The sequence below is a fragment of the Melitaea cinxia genome, chromosome 1 (genome assembly GCF_905220565.1).
Source record: "Melitaea cinxia chromosome 1, ilMelCinx1.1, whole genome shotgun sequence".
Classification (NCBI taxonomy): domain Eukaryota; kingdom Metazoa; phylum Arthropoda; class Insecta; order Lepidoptera; family Nymphalidae; genus Melitaea; species Melitaea cinxia.
Window position 1 is genome coordinate 13947392 of NC_059394.1, and position 19053 is coordinate 13966444.

Here is a 19053-nt window from a genome sequence, read left to right on the forward strand (position 1 = left end):
AATGATTATAACAAAATTGTAACGTCCACCGAACACGTGTCTATCGTGTGGCGGAGGGAATAACTCAGAGCAGTGCCTAGGACTTGCGACCCAGGTGTAGGTTTAAGGAGATCTCCTTTGAGATACGTATCAACGCTCACCTTCACTGCTCGAGTTATCCGCCATAATATGTAACAATTAATTCGTATACACAAATTAATTATCGAATGAGTCTAGGTTAAGCTACTAGCAGGATACAACAAATGTATCGTGCCAAGCCAGAGCCAAGACTGTCTTAGCCGAGGTGACACCGTTCGTTTTATACATGTCAGAACAATTCGAGTAATATAATAAATGAGGGTAGGTGACTATCGAACGATGTGCTAGGTGGCGCGATCGTTGCATCTGTTGTTTAATAATTCCTTTCTAATTGCGTAAGACAGCGCTAATGCCGACACGGCCATCCTGCTAGCACACGCCCTCGTGTGATAGTCAGCCTGGAGTAGAAGAAAGAGCCACAACAGTGCCTTGTACCACTCAGTCAAACTCAACGTAAAAGGGGAAAGTAGACAAACTACGCCCTAAACTTAAGTTATTCGAAGAACTTTATAAGAATCTCAATCATAACTAATCACTACAGATAAATACCACAGCCATGTACCATCGACGTCATCACAACCAATACTATAGACTTCGACAACAAGTTACAACCAAACTTACAGAAATGCCCGAGTAAATACCTCTAACACCATGGCTCTCTAGCCGAAGAGCAATCAAATTACTATCTCACAACAACGGTCTCCATTGACCACGACCTCCGCCAGAGTTAGACTCACATCGCTCACCGTGTTTATCTTTGTGTTGTAATGTGCCCTTCGGAGGTTGAACGCTGCACACTTCCACGCGCCGCTCGCTGCGTGCTGCGCCGGCTTCACTGTTGATAGAAGCGGTCGACAATACAAGCGGCTATCGGGCAACATCAACTATGTAACGTCTAAAATAGCTGGCTAAACCCTGACAAGCACACGACCTCGTGCGTCCATGTCGTGCATCCGCTAACTCGGCGTTACTTCTCCCGACCTATACAACAGTAACGAGTGACTTTAATAACTGTTCGGCTATTCCTGACCAAAACGCTGAGACCGAAATGCACTAGCGGGTCGGGCGTACTAGGCCCCTTCATCCCTTCCTAACATAGCGTGGCCCGGGCGTACGTGGCCCTTTCAACCAGCTTACCAACCGTGGGTCGGGCGTGCTAGGCCCCTTCGCCCCCACTCTATAGCGTGGCTCGGGCGTACAAGGCCCCTTCAACCAGCTAACAACCGTGGGTCGGGCGTGCTAGGCCCCTTCACCCTCACTCTGTAGCGTGGCCCGGGCGTGCAAGGCCCCTTCAACCAGCTAACAACCGTGGGTCGGGCGTGCTAGGCCCCTTCACCCTCACTCTGTAGCGTGGCCCGGGCGTACAAGGCCCCTTCAACCAGCTAACAACCGTGGGTCGGGCGTGCTAGGCCCCTTCACCCTCACTCTGTAGCGTGGCCCGGGCGTACAAGGCCCCTTCAACCAGCTAACAACCGTGGGTCGGGCGTGCTAGGCCCCTTCACCCTCACTCTGTAGCGTGGCCCGGGCGTACAAGGCCCCTTCAACCAGCTACCCATGGCCCGGGCGTACAAGGCCCCTTCAACCACCTTACTAACCGCTAAGAATACAACAGAACGACTGAAAAGAAATTAAAATACCGATGTACCCACTAATAAAAGAAAATAAAACGATGATCGATGTACCCACTAATCGCCACCAAATATTGCAACTAACTAGCACACTAGCTAAAAACAGATGTATCGTCAGGAGGTGGGCCTATAACTTCAGCTATTTTCTGAAATAGCTTCCATACCGGAAGCAAAGAGAGACATTTCTTCGTTCAATGTAACTAACTGAATTAGTTAAATTTTGAAAGTGGGGGTGGATCTTATCCCACTTCTGATGTAGTCTTTCGACTAGTTGGAAGGTCCTTTTCTATATTTGCAGGGCGCGGGCGTAGGTTATACTCGCACTCTTTACAATACTATGTAGGTAGTACTTAAAATGATTATAACGAAATTGTAACGTCCACCGAACACGTGTCTATCGTGTGGCGGAGGGAATAACTCAGAGCAGTGCCTAGGACTTGCGACCCAGGTGTAGGTTTAAGGAGATCTCCTTTGAGATACGTATCAACGCTCACCTTCACTGCTCGAGTTATCCGCCATAATATGTAACAATTAATTCGTATACACAAATTAATTATCGAATAAGTCTAGGTTAAGCTACTAGCAGGATACAACAAATGTATCGTGCCAAGCCAGAGCCAAGACTGTCTTAGCCGAGGTGACACCGTTCGTTTTATACATGTCAGAACAATTCGAGTAATATAATAAATGAGGGTAGGTGACTATCGAACGATGTGCTAGGTGGCGCGATCGTTGCATCTGTTGTTTAATAATTCCTTTCTAATTGCGTAAGACAGCGCTAATGCCGACATACTCATTTAATTTATTTACATTTACTGGCCTAATTTAATAATACTGTAATAGAGTGTGAAAGATAAATAATTAATCGGCACATTTCTTATGTCAATGAAAACAATTGAATTGTCATGAAAACATCTCTCCCCTGATTTATTTCCCCTGGCACCTTGCCAGAGACTCACTGACCAGAGGAAATAATATGCAACTTAAGATATTTGTGCAAACTATATCAGATATAGCTTATTTTTATCAACGCAAATTTTAAATGATTTAAATAATTATGGTAAATGAAAATTTGTATAATAAAAAAATAAAAGGAGGTACTCAGCTCATATTTCTATTATGTTATTATCTAATATTGTTACGGATTATGGCACTACAGAGAAAACTAACACATGAAGAAAGATTACAGAAGAAACGTGAAGCGAAGAGACTAAGATATGAAAAGATTGATGAGGAAAGAATGATCTAGAAAAGTATGAATTGCAAAAACAAAAAGAAAAGGAAACATATTTAAAAAAGAAATTATAAAAACTGTCGATCAAATGACTCTTAGAGTGCAACGTAAGGCACAAAAGATGTGGAAAAACAAAGTAACAGAGCGTAGGCAACAGCTAGTTCTTCAAAATGTTAATAATGTTTCAGTAACACCATCAATTTCAGATGTTGATGATCAAATGCCACAAAGGAATTTCCATAAAAGTGTTATAGATTACCAAACTTAAATCAGACCGAGCCAGAAGACAAAGATATTTAATTAATAAAAACAAAAATGAGACTACAATAATCTAAAGACCAAATTTGCATGTTACAAAAAAAGGTTACAAAGATTACCTATTATATTAAATATTAAAAACCTGAAAAACATTAACCTAACAGCAAAGAACGAAGTGAAGTGAGAGATGACAAGATACAGGTAGTTTTCTGTAAAATAGGACAAAATTCACTTGTTTGCCAACCTTGTTATATAAAAGAAAGAAAGCCTTTAATTTGCTGTTTAAAAAGCACTAGTCTACTTAAAATAATATGAACAAAAGAATATTTTATTATTTGTTAAAGGTACGATGGTATATTACATATATGATCGTCACCAGAAATTTAAACTAAGCTAACTCATACAAGTAAACTTTACAATAAAGGCCTATAATGGAAAAAAACATGATATATTTTCTATTAATTAAGAAACTTTTTTTTTTTTTTTTTTTCACTTTATCACAAATGCGCTTATGAGTCCCGCGATAACATCTTCTCTCACCACCATGGGTAGACTGGTAGAGATCTCTTACAGAGATAAGTTCGCTCTTGCCAACATTTTTTGTAAAAAATGACTTGTAATTATGATTTTTTTAAAGTGCAATAAAGAATATAAAAAAAAAAAACTTATTTGAAATTCAGTATCTTTAATATTTAATTTATTTGTTACAATTTCATAATTTTTTAGTACAACTAAAAACACATTTTACCAAGTTTGCATGAAAAAACAATCTTACCAAAAATTTGAGTTGGCGTAGTATAAATTGTTTGTGTCGTTTTGTAAATGGCACTAAACGAACTCTTGTTTTAGATTTTAAAAAAGGCTATAATATTATAGTCTGATTTATGATTAACGTGATTGTATAATAAAAATGATAGTTTGATTATAAGTTAAGCACAATGATTAATTAAAGTTGATATTATAAATTTTATTCATTATTTTATTGCATCAAATTATCTCTCCTGGTCAAATACGTATCTACCCTGATCTTGATGTCTCTGTCCTGCCTGTATTTACCCTAGCCTTCTACTAAAAGTAACAAAATATGTATAAAATGACTGGCCCTTACTTGAGAAGGTAGGTAAGTGGGACAAAAATCCTAATATAAGTAATCAATGAAAAAAACTCCAATTTTTCGCTTTGGCTCCTCCATGAACTCAAGACCTCTTATCGTAGAATTACCTATATATAATAATATATACCATACTTCTCCAGAACGGCTGGACCAATTTTTATGCATTTTTGAGTGCATATCAGGTATATCAGAGAATCGGCCAGCATCTATTTTTCATACCCCTAAGTTATAAGGCGGAGGGGATTCAGGGGGTTAATAATATATATGGCAAAACGACGTTTGCAGGGTCAGCTAGTAAGTCCTAGTAATGTCCTAAGTTCTATGGGTGCATTAACTTTTTATAGCTTTCCAACATGTTTAAAAAACTTTTATCTCTTCCCAATAAAATATTAAATTGAAAGCATACAAAAAAAAAGTTAAAACCTAAGCGTTTCGCGTTTTATGACCCGTGTTTCTTTATATGTATAGTGTTTTATAGTACTACTACGATTATGTATAGCCTATTAAATTCAATAATTCGATAAAACTTATGATATTTAACTTCTTTACACTATTATTGAAGTAGGAATATAATATATGATTTTTAAATATTTATGTACCAGCAGAAACCGGATTAATATCCAAAAAATACTTACAAGATGTGGGTGAACTTTTAGATTTCTCAACAAATTTTGTATTTTTCTTAAAGTTTTGATTGCCAACAATGCCCGGTGATCTATATCAACAATAAAACGCACATTTTAATAACCAAAGTTAAGTTAACAACATTTTAAAAGTAAATTTTTGTTACACACCCAGTTATGGACCAAAAAGTTTTTCTTATTAATTCATCCATTAGGTTTGACTTATCTAAAAATCTGTAAGATATACGACATTTAATTTAAATAATTAATTCTTGGGCTTAATAGCTTTCAGTTCAGTTGTGCCTTATTTAATTTAAATTATACTATTTTATATTTGTCATCAATTCGTGTTTGTTGACTATTGTTACTTATTGTCACTTAATTCAAAAATATGTCAATTTATCACAGAGCTCCATGGAAGATACCATGGAGCATAGAGGAAGGATTTCTCTATGCTCCATGGAAGATACAATCACGGTCACAGAGTACATTGTAATAGTAGGAAAATCACGGTCTATAATAACCAAAGAGTAAAATAACTTAATATGACCCAAGAAGTTTTTAAATATGTTTCTTGGTGACCATTGACCATTATAGTTTTTGGCTCTGATTTCTGAAATCAACTCTTAATTTGTCAGTGTAGGTAGTTCACAACACAGATTAATGATTTGTCTTATATTATATTTTCATTGAAGATAAATTAGAAAAGAAGCTTTTAAATTGTGAGAAAGCCAAGTAGAAAAGCGATTAACTAAAACGTCCTTCATTTTTTTTCATATCGACATCATCATAATTTATATGGCAAAAATTAGAGTCCCTACTGGAAATTTCCAAAAAGGGTATAGTCATATGGAAATCCAATGGAAATGGAATCAAAATCAAAATAATTCAATGTGTGTTATTAAGTTGATACAATTACATTTCCGTCTACAATTGATAATGCTAGAATTATTGCATTAACTGCTTTCGAATATCTATAATAACTAAATTAACCATAAATCTAACGAATTCTGTTCAACAAATCGTAATAAAAGTTCGACTCTTAATTTCATTCGTTGGCGCAGCGGTAACATCGCTGGTTGTTGCGCTAGCGCAGATAGCAATTGCGCTTGCGGGTTCAATCCCCGCGCATGACAATCATTTGTATTAGCCATACAGAAGTTTGTATATAGTGGTCTGGACGTTTGTTTTTTTTTTCTTTTATTTAGGAACAAACAGTTGCATACAATGTAATAAAAATACATTTATGATAATAATTTTAAACCTATAGTTCCCTGAATTACCATACAAAATAAAAAAAAATTAAAATATGAAACTTGTACAGCTAGATTGTTACATTTTTAAAAGAAGAAAATATTTTATTCATTCAATACTCTAATTAGATCTCTTTTAAAGGTTTTTTTACTCATACCAAACATATCTATATCACTTAATCTATCATTATACAATTTACATGTACGTCGTATGAAACTATTGGCGGTGTAGCGTTGTTACTTTTAGGTATTGTAAACAGATCCTTTTTGCGGACACTTCTTTCTTGCCTGCGAGGAATGCGGAAGTAGATATTAGAAAGCAGAAAAGGGGCTTCAACCATATTATTCAGAATCTTAAATAGATAAATTGTCTCGCCTTTCAGCAAGGCCTGACAGCTTGTGTACTTTTAAAGAACTGCTATAGTCTATATAATTATTGCCAACTCTATACTCTAACGACTTAAGAATTTTTTTTTGCAATCTCTCTATTTTCTCTACATGTACTTTAGACGCAGCTAGCAAATTCTAAACGACTACGGACATAGCTGTTATATAGAATCTTATAGGTGAGAGCACTTTTAAATGGTTTACCCACACGCAAAATGAAACCTAAAAATTTATATGCCTTATTTAAAATATTTTCAATATGAGATATGTAACTTAATTTAGAATCTAAAATAACGCCAAGATCCCGGATTTCATTAATTTTTGACAAAACATTATTGCATAACTTATAATTTTTATGGATGGGATTTTTTTTACGAGTGTATGTTATTGCAAAGCACTTGTTTATGTTAAGGAAGAGATTATTATTATGGCAATAATCAACGAAACTATTGAGATCTTCCTGTAAGAGATCCGAATCATTGGTATCTTGAATAATCCTAAATATTTTAGTGTCGTCGGCATACATTAATACCCTAGAGTTACTGATTGAGTCAGAAAGATCATTAATATATAAGGTAAATAACAGCGGACCTAAATGCGAACCCTGTGGAACTCCGGAGGGTATATCCTTATACCGAGAACGATAACCAGATATTACAACAGCCTGACTACGATTTCTTTATATAAGATATCCAACGGAACAAATCTCCGTGGATTCCGAGATAGAAAAGCTTCGTTCGTGTTTCTTTATTGTGTATTAATGTGTTTCCGGACCCCGACACAGTAGTCGTGGGTCGTAACGTCTTATATGTGTGTGTTAATCGGTTAAACGTAGTTTCGTGGCTACGCGTAACTAGTTTCGAAACTACTTATTTTTCGTAACTAGTTATTTCTGTATACAGCAACAGTTATGGTTATGAAGTAGGTAGTTATATGTTATAAATTGTAACACATACGAATGCCGTTACGTACGTTAATATTGATGGATAGTATGATCAAATTAACTTCCCTTCATACTTTATCCAGGCTTACGACTGGCTGCAAAACATGTTATTTAAATTAATTTTTTGATTTTTGTATAGACATAATAATCGATGCAGGCGTATTTAGAAGTTCATTTGATTTTATGTACAGCTTTTAATTATTTTTCGAGATACATACATTATAATTAAAAATACAACAAAAACTCATACTTTTTAGTATATACTTCAACGTGAGACAATAACATTAATTTTAATACTAAATAGTAAATTGGAAAATAAAAGAAACACGACCGAAATTAAAATTTCTTTAAAAACTGTACATATAAAAATAGACTGAAGTTCATAGTCGTTAAGTTCAAAATCGCATGAGCATATTCGACAACAAAGATACACCTATAGTACTTATAGCCATCTCTTTTTATTCTACACGTAAGCGTATCTGCGTATTGTGTTACGTTTGAGCTACATATATACTAATCTGTGGTTATTAGGCAAAACGGTTATATGCCGGTCGTTGTGTCAAGTTTTTGATAAAACTGCGTACGTAAAATAATCGATACATTCGTATCGGCGAAACTACGTACATGGTTATTCGCTTCGTAACTAGTTATTGAAACCGATTACGTTAAATAACGCCCAACGCTACGACACAGGAGATAATCTTATCCTACTGGAGGCCGTTGAGTGTGAACCGTTTATTTATTTATTAAAAATCGACTACAAGATGAAATCGATTATTATAAAAATCGATTATTTTTCATATTCTATTCTTACTATGTTACAAAAAACAAAATTACAAACACAGATTAGTATATATGTAGCTAGCTAATTACAAATTACAATATTTCAATTATGGAAGGATTCAAACATCCCGTTTAACTTTAAATAATCAAATTTCTTTAGCAAAAAACGTGTAAGAATAAAGATACACATGTAATTGATGTAATAATTTGAGTTTTGTGACCGTTACATTTGTAAGTAGTGTGACTGCGAAGTGCAAAATGAAATCAAATAAAAAGCGTTTTCGTAAGAAAGCTAAGTTTGATGAAAGTGATACGGATTCACTGTTAACACCATGCTTTCAAATTAATCCAGATGTTGTATTAAAAGAAGTACCAACAACAGGGGAAGAATATCTTTTAAGAGTAATCAAAGAAAGACAGAGTTTTGCTTCAGTATCAAGATGTGACAAAGACTATTCAAAATATGCTAAAAATCAGTCGTGTTTTGCAGAGGAGGTACACGTCATTATGTTTTTGACTTTTTAAATTGTTTTTTTTTTTTTTTATTTCTGTAATCTAGAATTAGATTTAGTTTAAGGTTAGATACTTTTAACAAAATATTTGATTACATATTTAATCTAAAGAAAATACAATGAATTGCATTGAATTCATTATTGTCTCCAAAAATATTATTGACATGATTCAAATACTTTTAGTTACCACATTCAAAAGCACCAGATAATCTAAGGCCTACGATAGAATGGCAAAATGTTCAAGTAGCAGATTTTTCAGAGGTTCGAATGTATGTTTCAAAACTATTAATAAATAAATCATTATGGCCTGTTGAGATTCAGAATATAGAAGTAGATCCTTATAATATTCCTGCCTGGAAGAACTTATTTGAAAGAGATCCAAAACTATCTTGTGTTCTCGGACTACACAGTGCTTTGCTAGACCGTGGTTTAGAAATACTTACTGAAATATTAGGTGATGTAAAACCTGGAAATACACTTGATCATAAAACAGGTATGGATTGTTAATGTTGTAAAAATAACTATTATTTTAGCATATTGACAAAAGCACAAAAATTAAAATATTTTATTTTAGGTCAGTGGATTTATGCAATTCTTGCATGTACAAGACAACCCCTCATATCAGAGACAACTAGCATTTTAAGGAACTTGGCTAGAAAATGTGCAGAAATAAGGTGGGTAGTTGTATAGCTTTTCGCGTCAGTTAAACTGATGTCCATACAAAATTTGATTGTGAGTGCAGTTATCACTCCATTATTTTCGCTGTCAAGTATAGACAAGTAAAGTAGCCATATTTATGCTTACGCTTCAGCCTGAAATATCTCACTGCTCATACATATGGGTATAGGACTCTTTCCCCATGTAGGAGAAGGATCAGAGCTTAATCCACCATGCTGCTCCAATGGGAGTTGGTGGATATATTCCCTACTATGAGTAACAATTGCTATTAGGTGCACATTGCAACAAGCAAGTGCAACAGCTTAACATGCTCGTTGAGGCACGGTGGGGAGACCCACAAGGACTGCACAAACACCTAGACCATGGCAATGATTTGTGTGGCTAAAACAAATGTCTGTCATGTGCAGGGATCGAACCAGCAACCCCATCGCAACAAAAACAAACTAGTTCTTTAACCATTGCGCCAACGTGTTGTTGGTTTATTAAGATAAAGTAAAATTTAAAAGAGCTAGGATTTTTTTTGACATAGAACATGATCTATAACACCTGCAGAACCTCTCCATTTGAAGGAACACAGAAGTTTAACACCTGTATACACCATATTATTAGTATATTTACGTGAGCATGGGGGGAGTAGGGTTTTGTTGACCAAAGCAAAAGATTAAAAATTATGAAAATTCTGCTTACGTCATACTTGAATGACCCCTTACTTATCATGCATGATGTAAGTCAGATACAAATCATCAGCCATCAAATTAATACTCACTGCTCAATTCTTAATAGTAAAATTCGTAATATTAGGTATATATTACAGCACAATGTAATGATTCCTTTCTTGATAATATAAATTTGTATTGGTGAAAAAAATATTAATTTTTTTTTGATACTGATTACTATGGACTGTCCAACACAATAAGAATGTTTCAATTCGAAAATATAGTTTTTGAGCGTGCTTAAACAAACAAACTTTTCAGCTTTATAATCTATAAATGGATATAAAAATTTCGTGCCACGATGTATGTGTGTGATAAATTCCGAAACTACTCAACCAATTTTCATTAAATTTTGTAAGCATCTGTAATTAGGTCCAACTTGGGAGATTAATTATTAGAGTAATTTTTATCTCGATTTGGACCCGTTAGGTGGTGCTACTATCGGTATGAGCGATTCGGTATCTGTTTTCCGATCGGTTCCGGTCGGTAGTATTAAGTATAGATTACAAACTTCAAAATTATGCAATAAAATTAGTAATCAAATAAGAAATAGATATCATTTATATATAGGCTATATGTTGTTTAGTAATATAGAAAAAAAATTTAATACTCTTTCAGGTCTCATCTCGATCCAGACGATGAAAATTCAAAAATAGCAGCTACTCCCCTGAATATTTTTATATGCCTTGTATCTCGATACTTTAGACAGTATGACTTAGCTGATTGAGCTGAAAAATAATACTGTAATAAACGTTTATTACTTCTTGCTTCTTCTGCTTTCATAAACGTATCAATGATAATAAAGCAATGAGTAGACTAAATAGGTAAAACATTTGATTTTTTTTTTTGTTTAATTCACAATAATTCACCTCTCAATAAGTCTAAGACTTCTTATCTGATTTCTTACTTTTCTAATGTTCATTTTAAAAGGAATAAAACATTTAAAGGTAGTTTTTTATCTAATACTAATATATAAAAAAAAAACTTGTATCTATTGTACTTCTATACAAGTTTTCAGAATTATAACTCGGTTATGAAAAGCTGTAATAAAATGTAATGACAAAATGTGTTCTTAAAGGTATAGGTAAATGAAATAAGTTTTGAACAAAATTGTTTCCAATTTTTTTTATACCTTGTAGAATATCCTATCCTACTTATATTACAAATACGAAAGATTGTGAGGATGGAAGGATGGCTGTTTATTACTCTATCATGCAAAAACTACTAATTGATTGTAATGAAACTCGTTACATAGATAGCTGGAGATCCAGAATAATACATAGGTCATAGTTTTGATATATTAGGTCCTTACGTATGAAATTGGCGTTTTGTAGTACGGACCACTTTGATCTCAAATATTTCCTCTTTGGTTAAGAATCCCGAATTTAAATTTATACAGCTGTAGCGACATCTATCTCGCGACATATAAACTAGAAAAAACTGACGTATCCTACATCGCGCTATCAAAGTTATCAGAGTTATTGAGTATATATGGCAGTAGTCCACCAGACGCATCACTCCCGTCTGGTGGGAGGATCCTCTTTTTGCGATGGCGAACGAGAACTTCACAACCTATTCCTCGCAACCCCAAATCCCCAAATCAATCAGCTTTTAATAAATCATATTTCTCAGTAGTTGGAGGGTTATCTATGATTTCTTCGACTTTTTCTATAATATAAAAGTCTAAATTTCCAATAAGATATAATATTTCGTATTATCAGAAGTAATACCGTTCAAAAGAAATTGGGCTTCTAGCTGACAAAACCATAGTTTGGTTTTTCTTTCCAAAAAGGAGGCACTTTCACACTAACCTTTGCAGTTACCGCCGTACTCATTATATTCTCCGCTTCCTGCGCTGCGTCATCGCTGTGTCGCATCGAGAACTTTCCAGCCGCGGTCCTGTCCGACGACATTACGCTGTTTAAGCGCGTGTTCTACAATACTTGCGAAATCACGTCGGGGTCACCACTTTTTGGTATGTTTACTCGTGTTGAATAAAATAAACACATCAAAATCTTATTTAAACGTGTATTTGGAAGCGATAATATTAAGTTCACAAAGCAATAGCAAAGATCGTTAATATAAGTACACAAAGCAAAATTTGCGAGACGAGAGGCGTGGGTTTAGCGTCTTTTAGCTTAGAGCGGACTGCTGCTGCGTCGACCAGTAGTGCTATTCTGTAAGAACATTTTCGTGTCTCGACAGCGGAATCCGCGGTGAGATATCAAATTCGTATTCATTAAAACTCGACAATCCCGTAGCGCCACACTTGTGAGTGCGGCGACGAGTCGAACCCTGTTGCGTGAGAACGTTGACATTTAATAGTAGGTATGAATTCGGTATTCTGTAAGGGGATTTACCGCTTCACACATCACAATTCGAGACTTGATTCGACACTTGACTTCATGCACATATTCTAAAATAAGGTCATAAGAAAAGAATATCGATAAAATAAACACAGCTCTAAATTGCCGCTCTTCGATTCGACACTCACTTCACATCGCTTGTGCGTACGGAATGTTTACAGAATTCCAAACCAAGGTGAAGTGGGTTCGCTTTCGAAGTGAGCGCTGTCTCTCAGGTGAAGCTCGATATCGAAATTGTTATTTACAGAATAGCCCTGCTGATCAGATTTGTTTGAAATATAAATGGGACCACATGACCAGCAGCACCTTTCGATTTAAAAAATAATCATCGAAATTGCTCCACCCAGCAAAAAGTTCTGAGGTAATGCATTAAAAAAAAATACTTACTCTTTTATTAAAAGTATTAAAACTGGTTCGCATTATTATGAGAGTTATCGAGAAATCGAAGTTAAATAATTCACGTGCGCAGTAACAATTTGTGCGACATTACTGATGTTATAATTACCTACTGTTGCTATCTTAATATATATAAATCTCGTGTCACAATGTTTGTCCGCGATGAACTCTTAAACTACTTAACCGATTTTAATCAAATTTGCACACCGTGTGCAGTTTGATCCAACTTGAAAGATAGGGTATATTTTGTTTTGATATATGTAATTATTATATTTAAGAAAAAAAATAAGGCGATACGAAGTTTGCCAGGTCAGCTAGTATGAATAGTAAAATATGTACTGTTTAATCGAAATGGATATATTTAAGTTAAAAACAAATAATATAAAACACTTTCGGAAAACTTAAGTACTTCAAAATTCTTTATCGTCAACATCGAAGTGAACGCCAAGCTGTTTTCGCACGGTGTCTCTTAATTTTACAAGCAGAAGACTTTCTTTACGAGACATGCGAGGGGACTCGTTGAGACCTACAAATAACAAAAAATACAATGTTACTTGTGGGTTAGTATATAATCTAAACACTAGAATAAATTAACTAATAATTACTATTTTTTTTATATAGTACCTATAATTAAATAAAAAAAAATTGACGTCAAAATGACAGCTAAAGTGTGTAATTTTTTTTATTGATTTAATATCAATTTTTGAATTTTTTGAATATTTGATTTTTTTTGATTTTAATTTTACTTTTACTTTATTTAATTTAATTTAATTTTATTTTTATTTATTGATTTTTTAATTTAATTTTGTTTTGTTTTTATTCTAAATGTTGTTTTGTTGTACTAACCCAATATGGACTTAAAATTTAGTCTGAAATAAAGTATTATTATTATTATTATAATATATTTTTAAGCATCATTTAAAAAAAAATATTAGCATTCTGCACTCCTTCTCTGTATAAACTACAAGTTTACGAAATAATTTCATGCTCCGTCCGCGTAATTTTCGTAAAAAGGGGTACAAAGTTTTTGCTTCACGTATTAATATATAGAAATTATAATATTAATTGTTAGTCGGCCAATTAAGATAAGTATTCATTGTTAAACCACTAATCGATCGGACAGCATATACTTACTTAAAATCGTAAGGAAAAAAAAACAAGAAGGCAAATATAAATATGCAGCTTTTTAACCATTTATCAAGCAATTATCATTGGTGTTGACAACCAAGGCTAAGAAATTGCCATTCTCTAACTAGCAAGGTAAAGTTGGCGGAAACAAAGTTTGCATGAGAATCTGTAACTAAATCATTATTTACTCTAATTTTTATTCTTTCTTATCAAATCGTGACAGATAATAAGTCATGTAATTTATTTATATGTAATATATTACTCACCTTGTTTAATGCAACGCGTCACTTCAAGAGTTTGAAAAACAAGGCCCGCAGAGTTTCCAAAATTATATTTCAGGGGCGAAGTGTGTAAAGTAAACTTCTCTACTGTACCGTCGGGATGAACTAGAGTATCCGGAAAATGAAAAGGATCTTCTACCTAAAATAGGAAGATGGAAAATAAAAATTTATCACTTTGTATTATCTTACCAATAATAGGAAATATGTTAAATGCTCAACCATACGCGTGTAGTAATTAAAAACATACCGTTATTCTTCCTTGAGTTCCGTATACAGTAGCTTTATTCCACAAGAGAATTTTAGAGTTGACGTTAAGAACAGCTCGCCTGTTCCCTGAGTATTCGAGGATAATTGTTTCCACTAAATCGACCCCATCGCTATTTAAATCACCAACGGCAGTCACTTTTATAGGTTCCTCTTTGAATATAAATTGTGCAAATTGTAAAGTATAAATTCCGATGTCTAAAATAGCACTACCACCCATATCCTTTTTTCTGGAAAGATTTAATATTGTATTTTTTATCTTGAATTATTTTCAAAAACTTTTTAGATAGGTATTGACAGTAATTACATACCTAAGCCTATCAACATTTTCGATCGGAACGCCAAAATTGACTTCAACAAACTGAATATCTCCCAACTTGCCCGATTGAATTTCTTTTTCTAAAGCAATATAACACGGAGCAAAGCGAGACCATACCGCTTCCATCAAGAACAGATTTTTACTCTTAGCGATGTTGAATAAGCTTTCCGTTTCCTTATAGTTCAGACATATTGGTTTTTCACAGAGTACGTGTTTACCAGATTCCAAGAATAATTTGGAAAGTTCGTAATGGTCGGGATTAAGCGCGCCGATATATGCCACATCTGAAAATTCAAGTATTTAAAGGACAAATGTAGTTACGTGGATGTTGTTTGACGACGAATATTTGTGTATATAAAATTGTTATATGGGTACCAATAGCATCACTGTTTGCCATCTCGTTATAAGAGCCAAATACTTTAGGGATTTTATGAATTTTAGCGAACTCATTTGCTCTAGATTTATCTCGAGCAGCCACAGCAGCTATCACCTGATCTCCAACATCAGGGAAGGAATTGAAGGCATTGACAAAATCATGTGAAATTTTTCCTGCACTAACGATACCCCAACGAATCGTCATCTGAAACAAAAATTGTCTTTTTCACTCATAAGTCCTAACTGTATTTTTTTTTTATCCAAAGTACGCAATGCTTATATTAATTTCAAACTGAAGACACTACTTTGTTCACGAACACATATTTTGCTTTTATAACTTATTCTGATAACTAGGTCGGCAAAAAAACGTACGGCTCACCTGCTGGTAAGCGATTACCGTAGCTTATTGGACGTCTGCAATACCAGAAGCATCACAAGCGCTTTGCGACCCCGATTCCCAATTCTCCCCAGGAGCTCTGGTCACCTTACTTACCAACAGGAACACAGCACTGGTTGAAAACAGTATGAATTAGCTTACCTTGTCCTAAGGATACTGTACTGAGTTTAGAGATAAAAACCATGCGTTTGTTAGGGAGGAATTTTGCAACACAATTTTGAAGAAAAAGTTTCTTCGTATCGTTTATATAGAAATTAGATTTGGTGACGAAAATTGGACCACTTATCTACGATAAAAGTGTACGAAAGATATGGTCAAAGGTCGGTCAAGCTGCACAGATAATCGTGAAATCCGGGTTGACATGCAATAAGGTGATGTTGAGTTTATGGAAGGATTGGAGGTATCATTCATCATGAGCTCTTACCGCCGGGCAAAACCATCGATTCGGATTTCTACTGCCGATGAAACTTAAGCAAGAAATTGAGAATAAGCAGAATTGGTTAACAGAAAATGTTGGTTCATCACGACGACGCCCGATCACATACGTCTTTAGCCACTCAACAAAAATTGATACACTGACTGGGAAGTCTTAACATTAAGCACCATATAGCCCAGACCTAACACACCCTCAGATTTTCATGTGTTTTTTTCTTCAAAATTCTTAAGGTAGTTTAAAATTAATATCAAGAGAGAACTGTTAAAACCGCTTGTCGCGGTTTTTTATGAGAAGTCCCAAATTTCTACAGCAACGGAATCCTGTCATTAATACCTACGAGATGGCGGCAAGTTATCGAACAAAACGGTACACATATATTATTATTAATGTAAATAAATTTGGTAAAATCTCACCTTCAATTTCTGTATAAAATACGAAGAAACTTTTTCTGACAACATTTTAATCATATCGATCAGTATCATTCTATGATTAGTAACACATCATTTTAGGCCAAAATCTTTGAGAGTAAGGACCTCAGTCGAAAATCTTTACGACATTTTAATACGAGGGTGGGATAATAAGTAACTAGCCTAATAAGAAAACACTTAACTTTTCGTGATAAGATTAATTTTATTTGTCGAAATAGTCTCCGTGCACCTCTACGCATTTATTCCGTCTTCGTTCTAAAGCAGTAATGCATTCCATAAAATGATTTATTTCGAGGCCTGCAAAATATTCCTCTATAGCGGCTATGACTTTATCATTTGTGGCAAATTTCTATCCACCCAAAAAAGTTTTGAGCTTAGGGAATAAGTGGAAGTCTGATGGTCCTAGATCAGGCGAATAAGGTGGGTGGGGCAGCAAATAATACTTCGATTCGTTGATTTTTGTCATAGCTTTAACACATGTGTGAACCCTAGCGTTGTCTTGGTGGAAGATGTTTTTTTTTTTTGCCAAACCTGGTTGTTTTTGTTGAATACATTGATGCTGATCTAGAAGATTTGCGTAGTATTCTCCATTAATTGTTTGATCTTTAGGAAGGTAATCTATCATCAAGATCCCATCTGCATCTCAAAAGACGGAAGCCATCACTTTTCCAGCCGACTTTACAGGCATGGCTTTTTTTAGAGCCGGGCATCCCAATTGAGTCCAAAGTTTTGATTGAATTTTTGATTCTGGCGTTTAATGATAAACCCATTTGTTTCATCTGTTGTTACAAATCGACGTACAAATAGACCTTATTCCTCTGAAAACAGTCCAGACATTCTTTTGAGTTTTGCACCCGAATCCCTTTTTGATCGTATGTAAGCAATCGTGGCACCCAACGGGCTGATAACTTTTTCATATTTAATTCCTCACTTAGGATATGATGTACCCAAAATAGCTGTGGCTAGTTACTTATCATCCCGCCCTTATAGGTTTTAGTATGCGCGTGATCAGACCGTCCACATAGTATGTGTACTATTACTAAATGACACTAAAAACCTAACTATACCTACTTAAATAATTTGTTGTATTCATTGAAACAACAATCGGGTATACTATATGTTATGAAATACCTACTTTTGTTTTATTATATTGTTTATAATGATGACAAATAATGTTTAGCTAGGTATACAGATACCTAATATTAATTCGCCTATTTTTTTTTCTTAAATACAATAATTACATACATCAATATAAAATATAGCATATCTTTCAAATTAGACCAAACTACACACGGTGTGCAATTTTGATTAAAATCGGTTAAGTAGTTTAGGAATCAATTGCGCACAAACAACGTGTCGCGTAATTGATACATATTGAGATAACACGGTCGTCTGTTCTTAAGATAAGCAACTTAATACAATGTTATAGGTAACAACGGATTGATATAGTTACATTATTTTTTAAATAAATATACATAAATAAAATTATATAAATAAAATTGAAGTGTTTGTATATGATTTCAAACTAACTGTGGGTTTTTTAAAGTGTAGATATATAGTTATTTACACGATACTAAAACAAAAACAAACGATTCTAGAATTTTTGTTTGTCTGTCTTTTTGTTTGTCCGGGCTAAATTTTCTATTAATAATTGTATTTGCTCGCAAACGAAAAAAACCGAATTCAATTACATCGCCAAGTATTACAACGTAAGTAGACGAAAATATAGTCAAGTAAATAGGCGTTATCAAAGATCACACAAAAAGTTGTTATCAAAACTTGATGAAATTTAAATCTGACTACAAGATAAACAACAGGTTTCGATTAAATTAAAAATCATCAAAATCGGTACACTCAGTAAAAAGTTATGCGGTATAATACACGAAAAAATAGTCAAGTAACTACGTGTTATCAAAGATTACTCAAAAAGTAGTTATTAGATCTCAATAGAATTTAAATGTGACCACATATTAAACATCAGCTTTCGATTAAATTAAAAATTATCAAAATCGGTACATCCAGTAAAAAGTTATGCGGATTTTCGAGAGTTTCCCTCGATTTCTTTGAGATCCTATCATCAGATCCTGGTTTTCTTATCATGGTAGCAAACTATGGATATCTCCTTTCCAATAAAAAAAGAATTATCACAATCGGTAAATCCAGTAAAAAGTTATGCGGTATAATACAACGTAGGTCGACGAAAAAAGCGTCAAGTAAAAACGCATTATTAGATATAACTCGAAAAGTAGTTGTTAGATCTCAAATAAATGTAAATGGGACCAAATGACACACACTACCTTTCGATTAAAATTTTTTTTGTCGAAATCGGTCCACCCAGTCAAAAGTTGCGAAGTAACATACATTAAATAATTGTGTTTGCTCGCAAACGAAAAAAAAAACCGACTTCAATTACATCGACAAGTAATACAACGTAGATCGACGAAAAAATAGTCAAGCAA

General features: G+C 34.2%; 3 protein-coding genes across 4 annotated transcripts in view; 1 reads left to right on the forward strand and 2 right to left on the reverse strand.

Annotated features, from left to right (window-relative positions):
* LOC123654035 (Bloom syndrome protein homolog) overlaps window positions 1–5371 on the reverse strand; it is a 30527-nt gene extending 25156 nt beyond the window's left edge. Inside the window, exons 1-2 of the mRNA XM_045590001.1 lie at window positions 5107–5371; window positions 4948–5027 (exon numbers count right to left, since the gene is read on the reverse strand). Of these exons, the coding sequence (XP_045445957.1) occupies window positions 4948–5027; window positions 5107–5147 (121 nt within the window). The 5' untranslated portion in view covers window positions 5148–5371. The remainder of the gene's footprint in view (window positions 1–4947; window positions 5028–5106) is intronic.
* Window positions 5372–8382: 3011 nt separating this feature from the next.
* On the forward strand, window positions 8383–11314 carry LOC123669932 (gem-associated protein 2-like). The gene is made up of 4 exons (XM_045603448.1): window positions 8383–8796; window positions 8997–9306; window positions 9388–9487; window positions 10823–11314. The coding sequence occupies exons 1-4, from the start codon at window positions 8560–8562 to the stop codon at window positions 10929–10931; spliced, it is 756 nt and encodes a 251-aa protein (XP_045459404.1). The 5' UTR covers window positions 8383–8559; the 3' UTR covers window positions 10932–11314.
* A 1993-nt stretch (window positions 11315–13307) lies between these two features.
* LOC123669943 (trans-1,2-dihydrobenzene-1,2-diol dehydrogenase-like) lies at window positions 13308–15538 on the reverse strand. Of its 2 annotated transcripts, XM_045603462.1 has the most exons (6): window positions 15334–15538; window positions 14951–15242; window positions 14623–14869; window positions 14466–14514; window positions 14361–14411; window positions 13308–13492 (listed from the first exon to the last, which is right to left on the reverse strand). In XM_045603462.1, exons 1-6 carry the CDS (start codon window positions 15536–15538, stop codon window positions 13377–13379), a joined length of 960 nt encoding a protein of 319 aa, XP_045459418.1. In that variant the 3' UTR covers window positions 13308–13376. The 2 variants fall into 2 exon arrangements, with proteins under 2 accessions (XP_045459418.1, XP_045459414.1); XM_045603458.1 differs by having other exon boundaries at window positions 14361–14514.
* Window positions 15539–19053: the final 3515 nt, after the last annotated feature.